Raw genomic sequence first — 25,197 nt, 5'->3', positions numbered from 1 at the left:
GCTACTAAATTAAGGTCAGTAGAAAAGTGAAAACTTTAAGAAATACGAAATAAATTGTTAAAAATAAATAAAAACCATACAAAGTAGGGTCAGTAGACGCAAAGTTAAAACTACGGGCAAAAGAGTTAAAGGAAAACAAATCAAGCGAGTGTAGGAAAAAGGAGTAGAGATAGAGAAAGAGAGAAGAAAATTTACCGGCTGTGCCCTTCGTACAGCGGCCTCCTTTTCTTCTTCGGCACATATCATACCTGCGAAAGAGCTCGATTAGTGCAAGGTTGTGTTCCGTTCTACTGTCTTTTTTATTTTGTTTTAGAGGGACTATGTGGGCTTTGAAGCACACAGATATTTGCTTACGATGTTGATTTCATTAACGGATTAGCAAAAAAGGAAAGGAGATTGAAAAGGAGTATGGTTTGGAAGTAATCCATAAAAAGAACAGAGAACAGATATGATATTGAAAATAAACTACGGTAGAGGCTTCTACGGAGTCTTTGCAAATGGGAAGCAGTAAATAGAAATCTGGAAGTACATTTGAAGACCTTAATAGAGAGGCTCATAAAGATCGTTGAGATTGCATCGACAGCTTGATTCCCTCGAGGCCTCTGGGCAGTGTAGGCCGAGAAAGTGTTGTCCAGCTACCCTACGTTCCCCTTTGCGGAGCAGTACAGTTGGTGTAGTCTCTTTCGTGGTCTGACCGAAATCGCCACCGACGCCTGTCGACACGTCTCCTGTCTTCTGTCGTTCTTGCTAGACTTCGGACCATGGTTAGGTCGATAGTGACGGGTTCCACTGTGCGTGTTTGTGGTAGGTGCGCGACATGGGCGCCCTTATACTTACTTCGTGATTGCGACGGCAATGTCGTACACCGGTAGCCTTCGTTCCCGGAACAGGTACTTGCCCATGTCGGTGAGAGCGGCCGCCGAATCGATCGCATCCCGACCGACGCGGTTTCGCTCCAGGTAGGGGGTTGCATCGCGTCCCTGGTGAAGATAGAATTTGAAAGATCATAAGAGAGAGGGTACTTTCAGGTGTAAATGTGTCCAAGAAGATACTGGAAGAACCACGGAAGTTATCACTGTTACGTAACCATGCGTGAAGGGAATCTTCTTCTGTTGCATAAGGTCCTCTCTATTACAAGGTGTGTTGTACAGACTGAAGGCCAAACCTTAGTATCTACCCTAACAACGCGACGTCACGCCATTACTCGTGACGACAATTGCCAATTGCTGAATCCATTACCGCGTCGTTTTCCTCAGCAGCGAGTGGCTATAAGCATTCCGTTCACAACTTTGCACCGGAATCGATGCCGAGCGCTCTGCCAATTGGCATGTATACTATTGGCATACACTAGCCCCATTTGCTCACGATATGCCATGCTCATGGCGCCATGTGATGTTTCGGGGCACCGTGGAGGAAGCGAAGTGAAAGTCATGCCATCCTCGCACTCGCACATTACACCATACCGTGCCGACGAACCCCCGGAGGGGAGTCTCAGGGCAGGGGTCGGGTTGTGTCATTTTCCGCAACGGGCTCGGGAATAGCGTAATCGAACTCGAAACCTCCACATTGGGTCGCCCAATGTCGGAAGCCGTGCACCGGGAAAACTAATGGAGCTCGGATGGTAATTTCTTTGCCCTTGGAAGGTCGTTTGGTTAACCAGTAACAGCAATGGAATTGGTCAAGCTACGGTTTGCTAGGTTCCTGGGAGCTCCGTGTGCCCGTTAATGGCGAGTACCTACTTTGTTGGTACTCTGGCATACACTCCGGATTGAGCAGGTCCAGGAAACCATTCGCCCGGGGTGATGTTGATGATTAAAGCGAGCTGATTATACTCTCGACTCTCGATCCTAACGTGTCGCTGGTTAACTGCGAAATCCGCGTAAGCCTCTCCCGTCCACTACTCGATCCACTTATCGCTTATAGCCTGTTTCCCCGACCTGAAATCGCCCGTCTCGCTCTCCGCCATAGGTTCTTCTTCGTGTCTACCGGCGATATGTGTGTTTCCTCCAACCGACCGGCTGTCGATCTGGCAGTGTTTTATGAATGGACTCATTTGCATACGAAACACCTTCTTTGGCGGGCCGAAAGCTAGCGGAGCTGAGCTAGCGGACCTCGCGAAAGGGTCGCCGCTTGTTCGGCCATCCTGCTAAAGGCGGAACAGGTGTGCACGGTGCGTGCGTGACACACGGCTGTTTTGGCGAGTAGAAGGTACTGGTGGGAAGATATTTTTGGGCCGCCTTGCCTCAGGTGGAATAGATAAAGCGTCACACATGTACGTTCTGAGCGGGTTTCGCGTGTGCGGCAGAATACATCCACTTTATACTCCTACCAATTCCGTATGAATATTGGTTTGTTTAGTGGAAAGTTTAGAAAAAGAAAACAAAACGAGACACACACACACACGCTTGACGTACAGATAAACCGCTTCCGAGCCGTCCCACGACGATCAGCTCTCGCCGGTCATGACCACGATGACGATGGTGATGATGATGGCCGGTTGACCTTCAGGTGATGGTTTCCGAAAGATGGTAATTTTTTATCTACACCAAAAAAAACGGTTAGCCGTTTTGAACGTGTGTATGTGTGTGTTCCCTCTTCCCCATAGGTGATGGTTCCGCCAGGAATGAGCGACGTGAATGAAACGTCCGCTAACAACGGAAATAGCCGCGGCCGACGCCCCAAAATAAAGGCAAAAATTTTTGAAAAAGAGAGAAAGAGAAAGAAGAAAAACCTGCACAAATAAAAAGGGCAATAAAAGTGATACAAAAACCGCACCGCGACCCACGTGTGCGGAGGTGGTCGGAGCTAGGCAAAGGGAGGGAAAATTCCAAACACGATTTCGAGAAATGATGAAAACGTTTGAGAACATTTGGTTCTATTAATCTTCCTATCAGCATCTTATAGAATAGATAAAATAGGTCTTAATCTCTTGTGCAAGTTTATTTTCTCACCCTGTAGTGTTATTTTTCATACAGGATTTGGTTCTATCATTGTTGTTTTACTTTTGAAAAATTCCATATTAAAACACACATTGAGATAAATTATATAATTTACCATGAACAAACTCCTGACTAAAACTGCTCACATAAATGCATAATATAAAATATTTTTCTGCTTTCCATTGTAAGTTAACGTGATACAATTTTTCTTATTTGAATTATGCTTTAATTATCTACAGCATCGCTAGGGGGAAAAGATGATTAAAGAACATCCCTTGTCGTCCTGATTGCGACGACGCACGCCAGAGATTCACGAAGGCATGCCATGTGCCGATGCACAAATTAGTTCCGAGAAAACTTTTACTCAAACTCCTTCCGAGCTGGCCAATTTGGGAATCGGTTCTACATTCGTTAGCGCAAGCAAACGAGAGAGGATGGTTGTTTTTTTCATCTCCATTGAATAATTACGATGCAGACTCTTTCGATGGTTCGCCATATTGTAATGGCCACGGTAAGATGTTCGATAAAGAGTGAAAGAACGAAAGAAAGCGTCGAAGTATAATGGCAAAAACTTTACATATGTAAAAAATTAAACAAAACTCACCCAAAAAGGGACACAAGTGTGTTTTGGGTGACACGCTACCCTGTTCGCGTTGTATACGTCAGCGACGGCTGACTGGCCAGCGCTGCCAGGTGTGTGAATCCGCCGGAAAGGCAGGGTCTTTTGGGTTTGCAGAAAAAATCTCAAACACACAGGCAAAAAACGAAAAAAAAAGTCAGACCAGCGGCAGACAAACGGGCACGGCCATTGACGACCAACGAAGACGACGACGACGACGACGATGAAGGCGATGGCGAAGAACGCGGAAATTTACGACCTATTCTCACGACATTTAGCGCTTATTGATAATTTATAGTTATCCGCTTATTTTGTCCTCCAATCGGGCCCCGGCCACATCGGGGTGGGACACTGGACATTGGCCGTCGGGTTCGTCGCTTATCGACGGGAGAGTTTTTGACTCCCGAGATTGGAAAGGCTGAGGCGACCCGAACGGCTGAGGTTTTCCGAATTCAAAAGTCTGTGTACTGAAGAAATCATAGTTGTTCTATTATTCAAAATTAATTCTGGAGTAAAGAAACTATATCAATACAACAGTCCTGGTTATCTTCCATTCTACATATCGATCGTTTAATCGCTTCCTATTGCTAGTATTCGAGATAACCCAGCAGATAATAGTCATTCACAAATTCTCCGCCTCGGCTCGGATCGAAAAGGCACATAACCTCTCTCTTCCTAACAGTTTGTGCGCGAGCTTCGCAGACCCAGAACGCTCGTTATGCTGCTTACGTGCCGCGACGCGTAGCGGACGTCTCGACTCTGGCCAGGACTGACATCATCAACGTTGTTTGCTGGAACGCTTCGTTTGTTTTCTTTTTTTTTCGATGGCTGGCCGAGTAACACCTGTGTAGCAGGGCCAACATCTTATAGCACGGAATGTTTGGGTCTTTGAAATTTAAGCCATCGAACTCCAGCTGAACCAAACCGCCCTTCCACCAATGAGCTTCTTTTGGTATAAGCTTTATTGATCAGCGAGTGAAATGTTGCGTTGAAAATTTGTCTAATTCCAGATTTTTATCCGTCGCAAGAAAGCATTTTGCAGAAAGAGAAACCAATTTTCTCAATGCTAATATAGTAGCGAAACGAATGCTCGATACCGAAACGAAATGAATCAGAATGAAACATTGCATCTAAGTAAGATGAATCAATGCAAAATGCGGCAAACAAACATCTTTCGCACCGATTGCGTTGCCGGTGCGTCTACGGTTGCGTTTTATTCGCTGAAAGAGATTTCAGGGAGGAAAGCTCCCTCGTTTTCCTTCTCACCACAGATTGTGACTTTTTTCCCTTCCAGTTTGTTGCTTTGTTTTTGCGCCACACAGCAGCCACCATCGGTGGGATGACGAAGTAGAACCTGAGAGCGCGTCAAACGACGGGGTGAATGATGGTGAATCAATTTGCATATTCACATTAATTATACAACTGGAAATCGATTAATGAAGCTGGATCATAAAAACGGATATTTCGTTATCATCATAAGCAGCGGGCGAGGAAGAAAAGCGGGACCTCGGAGAAGGAGCGCACGATGAGAAAGTGGAAAGTGAGGGCGAAAAGTTGCGGGAGAATGTTGGGCAAAGTTAAAAAGACAAAAAACGGGCAAGAATTTGCAAACGATCTCGCTACGCGACTGATTAACGGTCCCGAAAATATACATTTTTCTCATTCCGCGGGCAACTTACTTAAGCCTCTGGAGTTTGTCTCGCGAGCGGTGCACGAAATACAGTAATGTGGCAGTGAAAAAGAGAGGGAAGAAGCACGGCTAAACGAGCTGCATAAACAGATCCCTTTGGCGGCGCGACCAAATGCGCGAGGTGAATCAATGCAAACAAGATACCATAAATTGGTGAACATCAGATCGGGCGGAAACCAACGGCACTTGGGTGTTAAGATCAATTGAGTTCTGATCTAGCGGGCTCATGTCAATGAGCTTTGGGAGGGCTTAAACGAAACAATAATCACTGAACGTTAGCTTCGCCTGTTACAAGGATCATTCAGCGTGCAGGTACCTTTCGAGCGGCAACGCGTGTCGAAAAGACTTCACTTCCTCGCGAATAATCAACTTCCGCGAACTGCTTTTTTATTGGGAAGGGAGAGAAGAAAAAAAAAAACAAGTCCTCTCAAGCCATTCTACCGCACCATACCTTAAAAAGTAGTGTTAAATTGGCAAACATTAACTTTACGATCACATGACTCGCTCGAGGGTGTGAAGAATTATTGTTCCTTTCCGTAATGTACCTTTTTTTTCCTCTAACCCGTGTATGCACTTGATAAAGAGCGCTTGAGATTGTTTGATCTTGTAAAAGCGGTGTGAAACAAGAGGGAAACACATTCACCTGGCTGTGGAGGATCATTTCAGCCCGCCGTGCATTGAGCGTCCACAAAGCCACAAAGGAAGGTTATTGTCTTCTGAAGAAGCTGCTCGATGAGCAAGAATGACAAAATGTTCACCGGGGCCATTATTCTCCCGGCGCAATTACACCTTGAATCTGACAAGTTATTCAAACAGCGCACGTAGCCGTGAAGATTCCCCGGGGAAAAACACGGGAAGTGCTTAAAGCCACCGGTAACGTTGGAAAAGTGCGCGCTTGTTTATTGGTTCGCCGACTACAGGGTCAAACTCACAAGCCGTGGTTCTTTGCGTTCTCCCTTTGCCTAAATGAAGGGGCTGAGTGCTGTGAAACTAAGCGCGCAAGGCGAGCAAACAATAGCTCTTGATTCAATTGTGTCAATCCAACGCTATTAAGATGATTTAACAAATTCTAAAGGCGAGTCACTTTTGTCTAATTATTTCATCAAAACACTACGCAGATGGAGCGGATTGGAAGGGATATGATTTTTCGGGTGCGATTTTGTCACAAATTCTCATTAGCGACGAGTTAACGCGCGGCGAACGCTTGGCGTGAGTAAAACAAAAGACTTGCGCGAGCCCGGAAAAGCGACGAACCTTCAAACCGTGGAGGACAATTTGTTCGTACGCCTGTTTGGTTGCGGGAGGGGAAAAAAAACCGTGCTCGTCTTCGTGCCCGAGATCGTTAAAATAAAACATAACACTTCCGTCCATCAAACAACGCATAACAACAACGCACTCTAATGGGAAATGCCAACGTGAGGAAAAAGGTGATTTGTATCAGAAAACAAACATTTTATTTTTGGGTTGTCTGGTCGGGGATGTATGCCTTCGGTTCGGTGTATTCTTCCCCACGCTTGGTCTATTTTACGAGCGACGGAAGTCGCGGGCATCCATTCCGGCCGCTTCCTTGTTCTGTGCTTTAGTGGTATTTTATCAAAAAATGGTGACTGAAATCGTTTAGTTTCGCGATAACGACCTGCTGAAGCATCCATAACCAAATTCATTAATTTGCAACGCATATACTCAAGGTTCGCTGCTTTAGCAGGTTGCCGCGGATGGATGGGAACGGAGTCGGTTGTCGGTTATCGGGCCGCCAGCAGCTACCAACCGTGCAGTGCGTTGATAGCGATTGGAAGAAGATGCAGATTAGGAAGAAAAGCAGCAAAACGGAACGTTTCGATCGATATCCCCGTGCGATGGGTCAGATTAAATCAGCCTGACTTTTGAACCAGTGCAACGGCCGGTCAACCGTTGCTCGCTCGCGGTTGACAAGTAATCCAAATATGCTAATGCGTTCCGTCGTCGAGCCGCTCATAAAAATGTATCCTGCTTTACGATCGAACACGAAAATTAGTTCCAAATTGGCCACGCTGCACCGCTCGGTCATCGGCAAATCTTGATCGCACACCGAAAAGGATCGGTGCGAAATCGTTTTCGGAGCGTTTCCGATCCTGCGCAGGATATGGTGAGCGATAGGGCGAGAGACCATTTGGTGCACCGATCACGGGCTCCACCACAGCTTGGGTCGAAGTTGTGGCGCTAATTTCTAAATAAATCACACGTCAATAATGCCTTATACGACGCTCGTATCCGACCACTGGTTCTAAGGTCCTAAGAAGTGGTTTGTCAATAGGTAACCCGCAGCGTATACGAAGGAAGTGCATGCATTATTCAGACATTGAGTGGCACCGACTAAAAAAGAACTTTGCGATCGAAAGAAAGAGAGGAGGAGAGAGCTTGTGCTAACATTTATCTGGCGAACTAGATTTTTTCTGACCGTTTCAATCCAACGTTTTTATTTCAGGTATATTTTAAACGCATTCTCGTTCGAGCATAAAATATGACATTGATTGAACCACGTTGAATAGTTATGGTTCATTTGTTAAATGTCAGCTTGTCATCGGTCCAAGATCTCTGATCGGTCGGTGGAGAACCATAAAACCTAAATAAACTTGCTTCCTGACGGGTCAATAATGCTCGTGGTCATGTTCGTTCATATTGTCAAAGAAAGCTTTTTTTTAAATATCAATATAATAAATCAATTCGAACCGTTGTATATCGTTTCGTCTAATTTTCGGTGCAATAAAATGAGACTCGAGCGAAAAGCAAACATTTGTGTTCGTCCCGTGCAATAATTGTGTCGAAAAGACAATGGTAGCTGCTTTGAACTTTGCGAAACTGCTGTCCACATTGCATAAGCGAACCGACACCCATTTTATCATCCTGTCCGCACCGAACTGCAACATCCGCTTGACGACAGGAATGCAACCGGAACTTCAGTGTTGCTTGCTAAACGAACACAGTTTCTTTTGTTATAGATTGATCGGTTTATACTTTCAACAGTCTGCGCGCCGAGTCTTGCGGATGTGATAAAGCTTGCACTCAAGATAATGTTATGATTTTGTCTCGAGAGACTCCTCGAGTACGGATGGGGTGTGTTTTCCATTTCGCAAATGATGCAGCACTCTGTCCTTGCAATCGATCGATCGTGGCCAATCAGCGAACCGATTGTCGAGGTTGCACTTTCGCATGTCGGTGAAAGGGTGTCGTCGTGATTGTCTTCTGTAATAATTGTGTGCATAGAAAGAGGTTTGATGTTTGCATTCAATGAACTGAGAAAAGTTAGTTCACTCGAGGCGACTAATGGTTTCGCTTCCACTGTAAACCCAAACACCCTTCGGGGCCCTTTGAACAGAATACCCTGGAAAAACACTATCAAATATTTAGGCCTTCATCTGGAAAAACGAGTAACATTTAAAACGCATATTGAAATACTGCACAACAAAAGTGAAAAAATATTTAAAATTTTATACTGTTTTTTGAATAAAAATTCAAAATTAAATTTCAAAAACAAAATCTTAGTCTACAAAGCACTAGTTTGCCCAATCCTAACCTACGCCTCACCAGTATGGTCAAATTGCGCTTATTCTCATAAACTAAAATTGCAAAGAGCTCAAAACAAGTTCCTAAAGGCTATACTTAGAGTCCCTCCTTGGTACAGAACGTCTTCACTGCATCAGGACTGTGATATAAATACCCTATTCCAAATCTTAGCTAACCACAAAACCAAATTCTTTGATAGATGTGCAACCAGCACCTATCAAATGATAAGGGAACTTCAATCCATAGGTCATCACATCTAGATTATTAGTCAGTAAGTGTTAATTTAGTATGTAGAAATTATTGTATTATTTAGAAAAGATGTTAGCTTAGGTTTAGTTTTAATTTAACAATTACTCCACTCGAGGGTTTTTCATTCCATCAATTTCTTTTTCCCTCATACACATCAATCTTCTCATAACAGTTTCCCAAAAATGATACACAGCAAATAGCTAGTAAACCTCAACCACAATGCGGAAAGAATACTTCGAACCCATTATCTATAAAAAGCGAAAACCCACAAATGATGTACGAAATGTAAAGAATGGAAATAAATGTATACTACTACTACTACTACTACTCGGGGCCCTTTTCGGTGTGAAATGTTGCAACATTTAGCAGGATTTACAACCGCCACAACCTGTTGTACAACGACGACACGGCGATGAGACATCGAGCGTCCGTTCGAGCGCCTGTTTCGAAAACTCTTAATTGAATCAACAACCGACACCGGTGAGTATGTAGGTCGTCGATCCACCTCGCAGCCACGGCAGGTCCACTAATTAGTGCGCAGCCGGCCCCGGCATGAAAGGTCAACCTTAGTTTTACTAAGGCAACACGTTGACGCGCTTCCATCACGCGCGCGCAAGTGTTGCAATACTTAATGTTGTTCGACTGTTCGGCCGCTCATCGCGACGCGACGCCGGATGCCGTAGGGTCTTCGATCGATGTGCCCTTTTGCTCGGTAGGAGCAGAGGGGACGAGTGTCCGACGAGCCCCCGACGTGCGATGGTCAGATCGATTTTTTGTGCAACTTTGGATTGTTTTTATTTCATTCGAGATTCGCTGCGAAATTGGGTCACAACGATCAACTCGCAAACAATAATTTTCGATTATTTCGAATCAATTCCTCGAGTGAACCAATTCACCATGTTGTCCTTTGCCTGTAAACACCTTCGTCTTGCATCGACCGGAAGCAAGCGTTTATCGTCCCTGCCAATCTTCATCGCCATTCGCGCGGATCATTTGTCAATCAAACTGTTGTCGTCAAACCTTGTTTAACCAGAGCGCCGTTGCAGTAGGGTAAAATAATTGTGATAATTTATGTTAATTGCTGAGAAAACTTCCCATTACCCCACTCGCCTCACGCAGCACTTGATTGGTGTTCTTTTTCCTCCCTTCTGTAAGTCGCTTCATTTCTCACCGTGTTTTGTTGCTCGTTTTAATTGAGATACAAAACGCAAAGGGAACATGATGATGGCGTTTGCGCATGGTGTAGCAGGTTCAAATGCACGCGCTGGTAAGTGCGGTGGAATGTGATTGTTTGTTTGTTTACCTCCGCGACCGGAAGTGGGATTAGCCTGCGCCCTACACACGTGTTGATAATGAAAAAAACAATTCCAGTTGATACTTATTAGTTGGGTCTGTTATCAAATCCAATGAGCCGAATAGAAGAGAGAAGGTTAATTAGAGTCTCCTTAAATAAACCAAAACTTAAAGACTCTTCAAAGGACTGTCAATACCACTATTTAAATAAAATCATGTGCTCGTTATGGGCAATTTGATTTTTTGAACAGATTAAAATTAAATAAATAAAGTTTTTAAGCTTATTAAAGTACATTATAACGACAACTAGCTATAAGGATTGAAGTAATATAAATTAGGTTAAAAAAAATATTTCAAAACTTTTTTATACTTTCGTTGAATGTTAAGTATGCAATGGGTAAATCATTCAAAAATAACAAAATAAAATTAACAATAACAACACCGTGCATTCTCAAAACAGCGGTTGATCTTTAAAAGTAGTTTTTTTGTCGTAAAACCCACCGCCGCATTTCTTTGAACGCATCTCGCAACAACTGTTTGCTCATTTCAATGCCATCCTCGATCCCGAAACCTGCATCCAAGTGCATCGTTGGCCGTGTTGAGTTTGCACTTTAAATCGGCACACGATAAGTGATGGTCTTGCTGGCGTCGAGTTGTGCTTTTGCTTGTTTTCGCTGACCACGATGTCAATCAAACCGTCGCGTTTTCGAGTGACGACGACATCGTTATCCTACAAAACCCGTCGTCACTTCGAGGGAGCCTGTAACGGCATGTAGATCACACACCCATACACATCCTCCGATGCACCTGCCCTTTAGTGCTGCGCCGCGATGCAGCAAAATGTGTACAGTTTTCGTTGCACCTTGACATCGGAATCCACGTTCGGTGCGTTCGACGCTCGAGAGGGTTGGCCAGCGCGATGTTACCTTTTCGGAGCCGATGATGGAGGCTGCGCAAACACGTGCTCCGGACGGTGGTGTGCGTGTCGTTTCTTCGGTCCGGGGCCGGGGGGAGGCTCTCGAGCTCTGTTTGCTCATTACTGGCCGATGTTTGACAAGCTCTAAAGGTTACCATGGAACGCACCCGGTCAGTTTTCCGTTCCGCACACCGTCCCGTTTGGATGCGTCAGCTGACGGTAAACATATGATACTGGGCACTGGCTCACTGTTTAAGTCGAGCCGGACCCCGACACGAGGTACGGCACATCATATGGTGCTCTTCCCATGGTGGCGTGCAAGAAGGCCCCGAACGTGTGAACCCCGGCGATTTTTTGTTTCCATTTCGTTCGTTTGTGTTTGGTCAAATAAGTGGCTGGATTTTGGGGATTCTTTTCTCATTTTTGTGCCTCTGTTTGAAAATTACAAAAAAAAGCGCATGGAAACTGCATCCATGATTATCAATTCTAACAACTGTTTGAAACAAGTTTTTAGTAAGATTAACATAAAAGCTTCAAAACAGGTTGGCAAACAAGAAGAAAACTCTTCTTACACTGCTTCGCAGTCAAACTGCAAGAAATAGGGATGATGACATTCTTGGTGACCATTTTCCGTTGCGACCTGGCAACGGTGGAAGGGGGTTCGAATTTTCGAAATTTTGGCTACCCCAAACGCCACACAGACACCGAAAGGTCCAACGACATCGGCCACAATCCCCCCCGAACCGGTCAGATTTGGCGTGGTTTAGAAGAAGAAGAAAGAAAAAGAAAAACAAGCCAAAGTGCCGCGCGCCGGGTTTCAAATCAAACACACTCGCAATCTTCGCGGTGTTGAAACCTGGCCAAGAACTAGACAAGCGGGTATGCTAATTTGCACTTGGACGCGACCCAGCACCGGGCCCAGCCAACCGGTCGTCTTTGGTGCACGAAAAAAAAGGGAAGCAAGGAGGAACGGGCCGGAGGGTGGCGAAAGGAAAACCAGCCACACTCGAAGTCGAAGACGAAAGCCATAAAACTGTAGTTTATGTCGCGTAGCTTTGCCACCCGCGCGGTATCCTCCGCAGCATCTTCTCCGCTCCCTTCGGCCGTAGGCTTCGGATTTCGCATTCGCGTGAAACTTGGACCGCACCAGCCGTAAGTATGGGTGAAGTGATACGGGGGACAGAGAGAGAAAGAGAGAGAAACGAAGTGACTTAAAAAAGAAGATTGTTTGTGGATCAGGTGGATCATCATCACCGGCTGTTAGACCGGTCGTCGCGCATCACCAAAGAACCACCGAGGAAGGTAAAGAAGAACTAAACGGCACAGGGAAGAAACCAGAATGGAAATGATAATAAAACCACCGGCAAAGCCTCATTTTCTGAATCACAAACCGCACTTTTGGTGGAGCTAGTCGATGTCTCGCAGATGGCAAACACGAACCTCACTTCAGCAACCAAAGAACATCGCGTACCGCAGATGTTCGACGCAGAAAAGCACCACAATGTAACCTACTGCTCAACACCATCGTTGCTTCTGGCCTTGAATAGGATGTGCTGCGTGATCTAGATCATCAAGTCGGTGCAAGGATCGCCGGCGAAAGAGTGAAAGGTATGCAAGCGACACGTGACGCTGCTCGGTAGGACTCCATCGAAAAGGTTACGAACGTGCACAAATCACGAGTACGACCCGAGGATTGATGATGAAATTTCTGATTTTCTCGATGACATTTAGCTCTCACCCAGAGCGCACGATATAGGTCGAGAGGTATTATTTATGATCTCCATGTTTATAATCAAACAATACGTCGTAGCAATGTACACACCAGAGGTTAAAGAATTAAAAGTGCCCTAGGAAACAGTAGTGACCACTCATACTTTAGAGATCTCCATTATGGTTTGGTTGTAATACGAATTAACTTAAGTGAAACAATGGAAGATAACTATGAGATGCTTTGTAATCCAAAATTTGAAATCAAGTAAAAGAAAGTGGGTTACGATGTTTGAAGAAGAACAAACAAACGCCACAAAAGTCAGTAGACAGCAAGTAAAATCAGAAACAAATGCCATTTACAAAAGTAAAAATGAGAGATTGTTCTTTGAACTGTTCTCTAAATATTGTTCTTTCAAGAAAAATTTTCATCATTCTCGCAACAGTTGAGGCACTTATTGTAGGCCAAACCCAGTCTGCTATGACGATAAAATTACTGGTTCTTGATCAATTTTAAATACGGTTCTTGTTTTTTTTATTGTTCAATCGCTGGAGGAATAATTACCTCCCACAAAAATTTAATTCTGTTTTGAGCTGTTGTGCACTGACTTTTAGGGTGTAGTGCATTAAACAAACTATTTTTTCGCAAAAATATATCTTACGTTTGTTGCATTTTACCATGTGTGATTCGTAGTTTTTTTCTGTATATACAATTCAAAAGAGAAAAGAAATTTAAAACAAAAGTAACCATTTCGTAATTAATTTGTCACAGTGGATGCGTTCATCGCCATATGCTGTTTTTATTTAATTAAGAGGAAGGAGAAACATTTATTGTTCAACTTAGCTTTGCTATAAAAATTACACGCTGTTAACCCTTTGACTTATGACTCATTCTATTCTGACACGTGCCTGCGACGGATACGACACGTATGTGACCCTACTGGCGAACTCCACTGGGTAGCAAAGGGCGGTAGCCCTTTTTACATTGCGTAAACTGTGAGGTGAAAAAGAAACTGACCACTGCTGTGTCAATTAACGCGTGTGGTCCGTTGGATGAGGTTGAAGACACTAACCATAGCGCAAAACCTCCTTAACCTTCACATGGGATCACTACCATCACCGTCGTCATCGTCATCATCATCATCGGCCGTACCATCTGACCGGCTTGAATCAGACAACTGTCATCGCATGTCACACGGTGTTTGCGGGTGTTGATTAATTGTAAACGGTTGCCATTAGTGTCAGATTCTGGCCTGGTCCGGTGCCAATGACACAGATATTGTACGCGTTTGCCATCTGCGTGGGCCCAAGCGCAGCCGCCACAAAGTAGAGCGACGTTTTCCATTGCGAAGTGAGTATAGAAATAAATACAAAATTATTCAATTCCGAAGTCCTTCGATGCGTGCGGAATAGGACCTAACGCCACACTCTCACCTCTGCTGGTGGTGACAGGTGGGCACTGCAATAGATCATACTATCCGGTGACCAGTCCACAGTTTGGAGCTAGTTTTTCCATTAGCCGATACATATGCAACGACATGTAAACGGCACACACAGTCAGCTTGCCCCTGAATTGATGAATCTGTGTGTTGCCGATTCCCCGTCCTGGCGGGGGTGCAAGGTTAATGCGATTATGCGAGCCCATGTAGGCCGCCGGGAGCATAAATTCTCCCCCTGGTTAGTTCACGTTCACAACGAGAAGGTGAAGCCAAATATCATCGGTCAGCTGGTGGTTGTGTTGCAAAAAGCAGGGAAGATGGGCCGTAGGGTAATAAGCCTTTCGCTTTTTGCCACTGGGACACTTTTGATCGGAATTGGGCTTGAAAAGGTTAAGGATGGTTTTCAGGGTTACTTATCCGTTCAATAAATTTAAGTTACCGAGGCTGCAATAGTTTGCCAAATTTTTATTTGGAGGTTCAAACGCAAAGGAACTTACGACACAACCGAATTTCCATATCGTTGATCTTACACCGGTTATTGCTGGCACGTCGGTCCATCTCCCCCGACAGCTTCTATGCAGTTTTCAATTCGCCCCGATTGATGCCCATTTTGAGTCAGCCAAACATGGCTTCTCGTCCACTTCACGCATCATCCAACGCCGGCAGCGGGTGTCGTTCCGCTCAGCGCTTGACCCAGTGCCGTCGGCAACGGATCTGCCAGACCGACGGATAGATTAATCGCACCGGTGCGATCTGTCTCCACACGCGCGTCGGGGTCGCTCTCAACGCTTAAATCACAGCTACATTTCGCCTCCTCCATCCCGTGGCGAGCCCATTAGACTGGCCGGGCCGGCTGGAGTTTGATGGATGGATCAACGTCATCTCAACGCTCATCTTCAGTATCGACAGACGGGGTGGGTTGCGCAAGGGTGTTTGCCTTCTGCTAAAATAAAAGCCCCAACTCGTTCCGGCGTTCCCGTGAAATGCTTTGTTTCGGTAACCGTTATTGGAGGCTATTTTTGGAGGAAAGAGAATGATCTCTCCAATCCGTCTGTGGCAAAATGTCGCAAATGGAAGGCAAAACGAGAGGCGGAGGAAAAAAGAATCCTCCGAACTGGCTTCGGTAGAGCGGTTCGTTTGAGGTTTAATTTGCTGAAGTTGGGATTTTTTTTCTACAATTCACTTTGTCAAGCAATTTAATGTTGCGATGTTTCGCGTTTTGTTAATTTGAGCGACGACCGATTGCGCACGTTCGTGGTGTCATCGATGACATAGCCACGTTTCGTGTCATATTCAGTTAATTAGAAACTTGCCCATGAACTGGAATTACCGTGCCGTGATTAGAAAAAACAAATAAAATTCGACACTAATAACAACAACTAAATATTTCGTGATGCGATGTTGAAAACAGAAGAACTAATCTGTCATTTAATGTGGAATAATTTGAACTAATAAGCTGTCGATATTTTTCACATCAGGCTTCTTCACGTTACCGTTAAGGTCAGCCTAGTTGATTCACGTTATTGATGTTTTCCCACGTTTCTGATGCCCTTAAATATTTAGTTTGTGTGCGTCCACAATGAAAGCATAAAACCGTACGTGTAAGGGCAACACGTAAAGCTAATGATGGGCAAATTGCTGTCCCCCCAATAAAGAAACAAAATCTCAATGTCCAATCGGGGGCAATCATTATCCGATCGTAAAATGGAAATTAAATTTAAACTACCTCATTTTCACACGCGCTGTTACAAATGTTTAATGAACATTCAGCGCAGGGCTTCGGGAGCGCTTTCGGTGTAAGTTTAGGGATCGTAAAACGTGTGCATAATTGTGTGTTGCTTCACGAACGGTTTAAACGAACACCCCTCGGAGTAATGATGAAGGACGAGCTCAAAGCAGGGCAATACTCACCCGCGAAATGATGATGCCGGCGATACTGATGCGAATCTTTGGCCCCTTCAGCAGCCGGTACCGCAGGTCGACGCCGTTCCAGAAGGACACGAAGTAGCGCTTGACCTGCACGTTGTCGCCACCGTGCAGCCGGTAGCCGTCGTAGTCGACGATGACCAGGATCTCCGGGTAGATGGTCCGATCGATGGCCCGCGAGCTCTTATAGTAGCCCTGTGGGCTGCGCTTGGCGCGAAACCGTTTCTGCAGCCGGTCCGGTTCCATGAATGCTAAAAATATAAATATTAATAAGTGAAGATGATCGCATGAATGTTCATGTGATTAAATTTTAAGGGAAAGCATAACCTTCTCTTGTCCTAGTACTTGAATATTAACTCACCATAATCACTTAGCTGATCGTTGTGCTCCTCGGGAGTCTTGCGCTTATAAATAACGTGATGAACACTTCCATCCTCCTCCTGGGAGACTTCGGTTGGCACTGGCTTTATCACTAGTTCATGACCTATACTACCCTCCTGCAAGTAGAAAGAAAAGCGGAGAAGAAAACATGTTAACTAAAATCAAACACTTGTCGGCGTCCTTCAACCAATAAACATGGGCTTTTACAGCAAGAGGGAAAACATTCGAAGAAAATCACCCAACGTCGTTTTAAAGCACATCTTCAATACACGAACAAACGCACAACTGTTTCCATCGCTAGTGCTAGTCAATGGGTTTCCAAATAAAAACAGATTTGGAATCGTCCCATTGCTTTGGACGTAAGTATTAACATCACGAGCAGTTGGAGATTTTTGGGGTACCCAAAAGGTTAATGGACGCAAGGGCATTCGTTGCCGAGGCAAGTCGCCTCCTAAAGTGGCTTTTGGCCTTTTGACACCGAAGTCCCACACGTGTTTGGCCAAGGCACAAAACGGTAATGGGTTTATGTGCAACGTAAAATTAAACGAGCGGACTGTTGTTGCTTCGTTTGTCTTATTAAACTGTCAACCTGTCGCAACCAGTGGTTCATCGGAGGGTGCATTGTTTATTGCCTGCTTCGAAGGGATGCAAGAGTAAATGGCTGATGAAGATGCGCTGGTGGTTTTAGGGGGTAGAATGATGGTGTACGTGGTAAGTAACGCTGTTTGTGATTTTCGTTTAAATAATTAAGAGTATAATGAGTCGCCCTCCCTTTTCTTCACGCACACGGTAAGTTTGGTTTTAATTAAAACAATAATGGCAACATACTGATCATCAGTTGAGCATTTTAATTGAGTGTATAAGCGATATACGCCAAAAAATAACCGATTAATGTTAATCAAAGCGCATTAATTTACCTTTTTTAAAGGCCCATCGTTGCTCCCGATACGATCAGGGTTAGTCAATACAAAACCAACCGCATGTTGTGACGCTTGGAAAAAAATTTGAAGGTCGCTCCAGATGCATCTCATCCGGAGGCGTGCGCCTTTCACATGGCTATGTTTGTTTTCAAACCCCCTTTTAAAGGCTTCGATCGAGGATCATAATCCATTCGCCTTGACCGAAATCACCGAAACCGCCATAAAGCACTGGATCGAACTCAAATTCCCAATCCTACCCATCCTCACGCTGACCTTCGGATGAGCATGCGCTTCACCCGGGAGAAGTAGTTTTTCTCGATGGCGATCTCTATCGAACCGGATCGTAGACCGATTTGGTAAGTCCCGGTCGATCGTTCGGGCAATGCCGAACCCGTGGGCAGGGCGCAAGAGTTCGATGGTTCCACAATCCCCCACAATCTCCTTGGTCAGCCACACTCCCGCTCGCAGAGAAGGATTTCGAAAACGTTCGGTCAAATTAAAAATTCGTGCAAGAAACGGCAAGCGCATCCAGAACTTATATAACATCTTGTCGGGCTGGGGCTCGGTCACTGGGTCACCGGAGCGATTGCGGGACCGAACCGGTAGCCGGCAGAGCAACGAGCGAACGCTGTCCTTGTGGGTCCATTTGGGCGACCTGAATTGACCGGACCCGATCGCCAGACCGGACTGGATTGGATCGGGCAATCGATTTATGGAAGATGGAGGTGTGAAAATGTGCACCTCCCTGTGGGACGGATCAAGTCGAGGAGATACGCGGCGTGTCCGCTGGGATTAGCTAACGCGGTCAACAGATGGGAGTAAGCTTTAATGCAGCAACAACGCATGAATGCGCTTTGCCGAAGGTCTGAGCACGATATTTGATGCAATCTATGAGTATTGGCTGGAGAATAGTCGTCCTTAGCCCATCCCTGTGTGCATGAAGGTGCTGTATTGTGAAACAGAGACATATAGGTATATAAAAAGAAAATAAAAAGAAGTTCTCGAAACGAGCAATTTCATGAAATGAGCTTCTCATCTTAGAGTGCAACATTCTACGCTTAGTAAAGAAACCACAAACCATTGAAACCCTCCTGAAACCTTTAGAACAATCTATACATTGGTTTAGGATAAGTGCTTTCGGCTTTACTAAATGTTAAAAGCTACTTAAGATCCTAACTTCTGAATCTCTTCTGAACATAAAAAAACTGATAGATCTGTTAAACAAATGTTCGTATTTGTATTACAAACTCGAATGTGAATGAGGGCCAAATTTGTGAGTGTATATTTTTTATCCTAGTTCCATCGGCTGGACAAAACCAAGACGATGTCGAATATCTGAAGAGCCCATCAAACGGCCATAGACAGATGACAAATGGTTCCACCTGCATTGCAATGGTGAAATGCAATTTTTGCGGTTATGTCCTTATTCGTGCGGCGCTTGTTTTCGGTCCAGCGTTATGTCCCCAAGGCTTTAACGGTCCCGTAGATAGTTATCTGAGGCCCAAGCGAGGTGGGAAAATTGCGCAAAGAGTTTTCATCCAGCTCCAGCCGCAGACCACGCTTGACGCGATTGATTGATGCGTCCGTACGGGCTTGCGTAACATCGGTTCGAGATGTTAGATTCTTCGCTTGACACAGGTTGACCGTTGAAGATTTCTTACCCCCTCTTCGGTAACGCTTCTCGTGGCTGACCCTTAAGCGTTTTCCCGGGGGCATAGCCATGATGATGGATTATTGGTAGCCCATACGGTGGAGTGAAATCAAAAGTTCAAAGGGAAGCACGTCAAAACCCGGCAAAGGGTATCGGAGGTTCACTGGATGTTTTCATTCAAAGAAACAATCCTTTACAAAACGGACGACCCGATACTCTTTGCCAGTTTAATTAATGAGCTTCAATATGGAATCTCCTTAAGCTCATTACGCTGCCACACTCAATCAGGAATGAGGAAGATGTTCTGACGCGATATAAACGCTGACTGATCATTCGATTTAATCATCGATAAAATCTCCCAGACGGCACGGAATCGGATCTTTGCATTTACTTAACGAACTGAAGTAATCGATAGTTCTTGACTCACGCGGAGGTTTGCTCTGCCTACAATCCAAGGGATAGATCTGTAAACCACCTGTTTGCACGTGCTAAATGGCAGACCGCAAACGTTCGTGCGATAGTAAATCGTAAAACGGTACGACACCACTGCCGGCCCAGACGATCGTATCCTGACCAACTCGATGAGACTTCCCACCGTAAAAGGTGCCCAATCAACAGTTGATTAGTGACTTCATCCTGCGGCTCTGTAGCAGATCGACACAACGAAATTGTCCGTGTTCCCACAATGGTTGGATCGTTCTGCACCGATGGGAGCTGGTGAGGCAGGTCAGGTCTCTAGTCTCATCAGACCCCGATGGACTGATGAACACCCCGTCGACGGTGCTTGGTCACGATCGTGGATCCTTCTTTGGATACACATATTTATTATACTGCCGATAGCTTCCTTATGGCAGTGTACAACAGGTGTGTTCCGGAACAAAGAGGATCTTTAGTAAATTGTTAGAAAACATCATCAATTGTAATGGCATACGCTGATGATTCAAAAACGAAACTTCCGAACGATTTTATTACCTTAAAATGATGAAATCCGTAAAATTGTTCGCAAAACTATAATGACCAGCAGCGGAAGGTCGCGGATACGTGCGAAACGATGGAAACGTTTCAAAAATTACCTTTAATCGTTGGAACGTTGCCGAAGTTCCTCTGGGTATCGTTGAAATACTCAGCGCACCGCGGGTCATGTGCATCGTGATCTTCTTCCAAAAATTAACTTCTTTGACTGAAAGTGAAACCCATCAGCAGCACCTCGGGCAATTCACGAGGACGATGCATTATAAACAGAAAAAAAACATCCATACAACGCACGCTGTTGGTAAATCACGAACGAAAAAAAAGGGAGAGAAATGCCATCGGTGCTCTAGCATCTTCCCGGGACCGGTCGCATCCACCGGCGAAACCGCAAACCCGATCGGACGCCGGCGCGCAAGAGAAAGGAAAGTGCTCCGTGTCTGGACAAAACGGGCACAGCATGGTGGCGTCACGACACGAAGACCTTGAACCTTGCGCTCGGGAGCAACCCGTAAAGGTTGCCGTGCCAGTTTGAAGAAGCGCTGCGGCGTGCGTGCGACAAGCCGTTCAGACGACTCCGTTTGGTACGCAAGCGACGAACCTTTCTTTCGCTAGGCGAAAGCAGGATTGATTGTTTCTTGGACATTTCTTGCGAGAGAAACAGGGACTGGACGTGTTGATAGTTTAATGCTGATAACACGTTGCTTCATTGTTTTTATCTAGGGCAGTGAAGCATAAAAGTTTAGGTATTGTTTTTGAGTTTATTAGTTACACAGACGTAGTGGAACCCTATGTTTGTCTGTGACGCTCTAATGCCGCAATCTTCGTTTTCTGACATATTTTTAGAGCCAAACAAAAGGTTGATGGCCGGCTGAGAAGCGACTAACTGGAAACGTCACAGCTCAGACGTGTGTTGGCTTTATTTTGCCTGGGGGCATCCAAAAACGGACTATCGGAGGTCGCTATCACGTCCACGAGTTCGGAACCCTGCGGTGGGGACTCCCAATTCTACAGACGCTCGCAAAGTCATCCACCGTAGCGACAGTTCCAAAAATTTGGAAATTATGTAACACTCGTCGCCGATCAAAACACACCCTCCTTTCCTCCACCAGCCTTAGACACCGCGGGACACTGTGTGGAATGAGTTTTTCAGATATTTAACCGACATGTAGACGCCGACTTCAGTTTGGTGACCGCCGGAATGCACCTCCGCGCCGGTGTCGGTGTGTGGTCCACTGCTACTGTCTCCGTCGTCAAAACGCCACCAGATTGTCCCGCAGCATGGGGGAAATTTCGCTTTGACGAAACGCGAATGATTATGTATCGATTTCTGGGCCCACTCGGTCGAACTCGGAACTGGGTCAAACATTGTTTGGGTGCCTCCGGCTGTGGCGTTCGCCCATGTTATCGGCCCAGAAAAAGCAGCCTGGAATGCAGCTCCCGACCCCTGGGCACGAAAAGCGATTGAAACACATTCGGTGGACGGTGGGGGACTAGGTCAGGTTGAGGTTTTCGACCTTCGGTGCGATCTCCGGAGCGTGGCCAACTTATCGCGGTACGTTACGCAAATTGTCCGATAAAGATAAATGTGTGTAAACAAATTCGCTCGGGGGAACAGTTGCGCACCGAAGCGTAATTGAAAGGAGCATATTAAATCAAAGTAGCCGAATAGATTAATGCCCAGATTACAGCCCGATAGAAACCACACCTTTAATGCATGGTTATCTCACCTTTGAAAGTCAACCGAATGGAACGCTTGTTAAATAATCGTTTTTCACGTATTGTGTAGCTTATTCAATAGTTTAAGAGATATCTGATAATCCGTAGAAGTAAATGAGCCGCCGTGACAGAATTTGATCTCAAATTAATTAATACCAACGTAAACCACGATCGTCGTTTATTAAAAATAACAGACCAACCCCGTTGTTGACAAGTAAATTAAACGGTAACCTTTTTAGCGAAAGCTCCAAAGAGCACAATGTTCAACGGTAGCGAACAGTAGCGAAAGGTTAGACCCGATTAATCATTCATCTATCGGTCGAACGGGTAGCGAGTGTTCCGCGATACTGATCTCTGTTCGACGTATGCAACTTCAATGCACTTTGCACGTTTTTTTTATTCAGTTGCCGCCCACTATCTCTCATCAGGTGTGTTCAAAGCCTTCCCAAAGGCAGCAACCGCTAAGTTCTGACAGCTCAAAAGGCTCTGTTGCCTCCTTGCTTTACGATGTTGATGAATGGAACCGAGATTAAAAAGCAAATCGACGTTAGTTTGACGCATTCAAAGAGGAAGAAGAGTAGCGAAACATGCAATTTGATCAGCGTGTAAACATCGCCAATACAATCTGTTATCCGTTACTCACTCCGCAAGCCTGAGTAGTCCGTTTCGCAAACCATATCCTAGCCGGCAAAGCACCGAAGAATCCTCTGGCGGAACTTTGAGGTTTAGCGACGGGTGTAGAAATAGACTCAGAAACCCACATCCAATCCTCCGCTCGGCGGAATGCAATTGAAAAGCATCGATGATGGGTAATTAATTAAACATTAGGCATCGTGCTAGAGCAAACTGTACACAGGGTAAACATAATCATCATCAGCAACAGCACGGTTCGGTGCGACTTGCTCGTCGTGTGTACTCCAAAGGGCAGACACATCTCGGCGGCATTCCGAGGACCTCGAGGACAACCGGTGTCTGGAATTGGAGTGGACGTGCGAGTCGTGTGATGCAATCGAAATCTTCTTACGATAGATTACAAAAAGGGTTTGATGGAAGCTGACAATTTTCTTTGTTCGGTATCCATTTTCTCGCCTTTTTGTCAGGCTTAAGTGAGCCACTTGTTTGGAAGCTTCTTGAGAAGATGAAAAACATGTGTTATTCTTTGTGTGACAAAATCGACTACTTAAGTTGCTGATCGTGAAGGTTGCAAACAAACTGGATACAAAAATATCTGTTCTTACAATACCGTGGCTTCTATCTCATCTCGCTACATTTAAAATACAAAGAAATGTAATTTGTGCGATTTATAGTGCCTCACCATCTCATAATGCGCCACGAGGGGTTCTCTTACCCATCGCCCGTAGCATCAACCATACCTAACGGCTCGTGTAATTTGCCTGCGTATACGTGGCCGTTGTAGGAGTTGACCTTTCCCACGATGCATCCATAAAGAGGTTCGAGAGCAAACCCTTCGGTTGGTAGCAGGCGCCGCACGCGAGCATCACAAGTGCGTGAGAATCACTTTCGAGCGGATCCTGGCGCCATTTTAACTTCACCGCATGTGAATTTGCAAATCCGTTGCGATTTCGACACTCGCACGATGAAATATGGAGCTTCGCCGTCACGTGGAGTCGATCGTTCTCGCCGGGGTAGATATCGGGGAGGATTAGACCGATGAGATGTGGAGATTTGCAACACAAGACGCTCCATCGAAGTTCACCGAAGCGTGGAGAAAAGAAGACACTTTGCCATGGAGTCCCTTGAAGAGGGGGTAAGGGCAGCCGGGAGAGGTGTCTCGTGACATGATTCATTAGGCGCAATGTGATTGAGTTCAAACCTCGTGATCAGAATATTATAATTGGCACGCTGGGAATAATTTGCACAAGGATAATGCTGAGGAGGCTCGCTGGAGCTCAAGAGTAGCGACACGGGAGTCAACAATCACGGCACATCGGTGTCGCGTTGATGAAGATTACGATCAGCGCCAACTGGTGAGTAAACGTCCACACGGTCCTTTCCCATGCCAATTGGTAGATATCGATCGTGATCAGGATATTACAATCTACTCGAGCAGCATTCGTTTGCCTTTTACTTTGTAATAAATTTCATAAAGCACCATATTAGGTTCAGAAAGTGATGGTTTGCGTGATGAATTAAATCCACAGCATGTTTTAGTGATCAGTTAGGCCAGATTTCATAATCACTCGATGATCACCTTTTTGTAACATAGTTCTTGTGTTGATTACTCAGTAAATAATGGAAGTCTGATGTTTGAAGATCTCTGTATATTGTCGGATCTAACTTGTTTCTTTTTTGACTCAATCGTAGCAGTAGTACGATTTGGTTCCTTGCCGCGACTCCCACGATCTAAGCGCACATTTATCCAATGAAAGCATGCAGAATCTGTGTCAGGTAAAATAATTTACCGATTAAAATAATCAGCATTTCAAGCGTTTTGCGTAACGGTAGAACAAGCCCGCGGCAAGTAGCGCTCTCGCCGACGACGAGTACTCTCGCAAGCCGTAACTGGACCACTTCCTTTCGCCCGCTCGATGAGGTAATATGACCACGGCGACATGGCGTAACGAGTCGCTGCCGGCGACCATTTTACTTTCGCCTCAAAACTCTCCTACACTGCGCCAATGCGTCGCGCACTGTTTCCTTCGCACGAGATTTTGTTTTTGTTGCTTTGTTGTCGTGCCGGAGAAATGGCGATTTACTGCAACATCATTAAAATGCTATTATTGCCGTTGCCCTGTGAAGGTGTATGTGGTATTTTGTTTTTGTTTTTTTTTTGCTCCGTGTTGTACTGTCTCAGTTTACCGCCGCAAGATTGATTCCGAAAGTATGTTAAGGGCTGTCGTCATTTGTCGCACGTACAGACCTACTGACTTTCGTGCATCCTCCCGCGGCGGACATTCTCCACTTAAGGCTCACTTGCCCTGGTTTGTTTTTATCCTCCATGTATTTTTTCCCTTTCATTGCTGTTTTTGCAACAAACTTTCAATGCCCCATTACGGATGACTTTTCTGTTGCGATTCTGCAGACGACGACGACCATCTCCTACGTTACCGAGGGTACCATCTCGACCTGACTTCCTGCTCGCGTCCATTCCATGCGGCCCCATCCAATTCTGTGTGCGTGTGTGTATGTTTGCGTCCAATTAAACGATGACATGCCGGCCAGTGGTCGAAAAAGGGGGTAATGTGACACTCGATTTGCAATACGACATTTCTTCC

The 25,197-nt window shown here is 45.3% G+C and overlaps 1 protein-coding gene across 1 annotated transcript in view; it reads right to left on the bottom strand.

The window, feature by feature from the left end:
• LOC131286224 (A disintegrin and metalloproteinase with thrombospondin motifs like) overlaps window positions 1–25,197 on the bottom strand; it is an 89,034-nt gene that overhangs the window by 10,133 nt on the left and 53,704 nt on the right. The window contains exons 5-7 of the mRNA XM_058315151.1: window positions 16,683–16,818; window positions 16,307–16,572; window positions 838–980 (exon numbers count right to left, since the gene is read on the bottom strand). Of these exons, the coding sequence (XP_058171134.1) occupies window positions 838–980; window positions 16,307–16,572; window positions 16,683–16,818 (545 nt within the window). The remainder of the gene's footprint in view (window positions 1–837; window positions 981–16,306; window positions 16,573–16,682; window positions 16,819–25,197) is intronic.

Source organism: Anopheles ziemanni, chromosome 3, assembly GCF_943734765.1.
Source record: "Anopheles ziemanni chromosome 3, idAnoZiCoDA_A2_x.2, whole genome shotgun sequence".
Classification (NCBI taxonomy): Eukaryota; Metazoa; Arthropoda; class Insecta; order Diptera; family Culicidae; genus Anopheles; species Anopheles ziemanni.
Note: the sequence above shows the minus strand (reverse complement) of the source record. Positions and strands in the feature narration are given on the sequence as shown.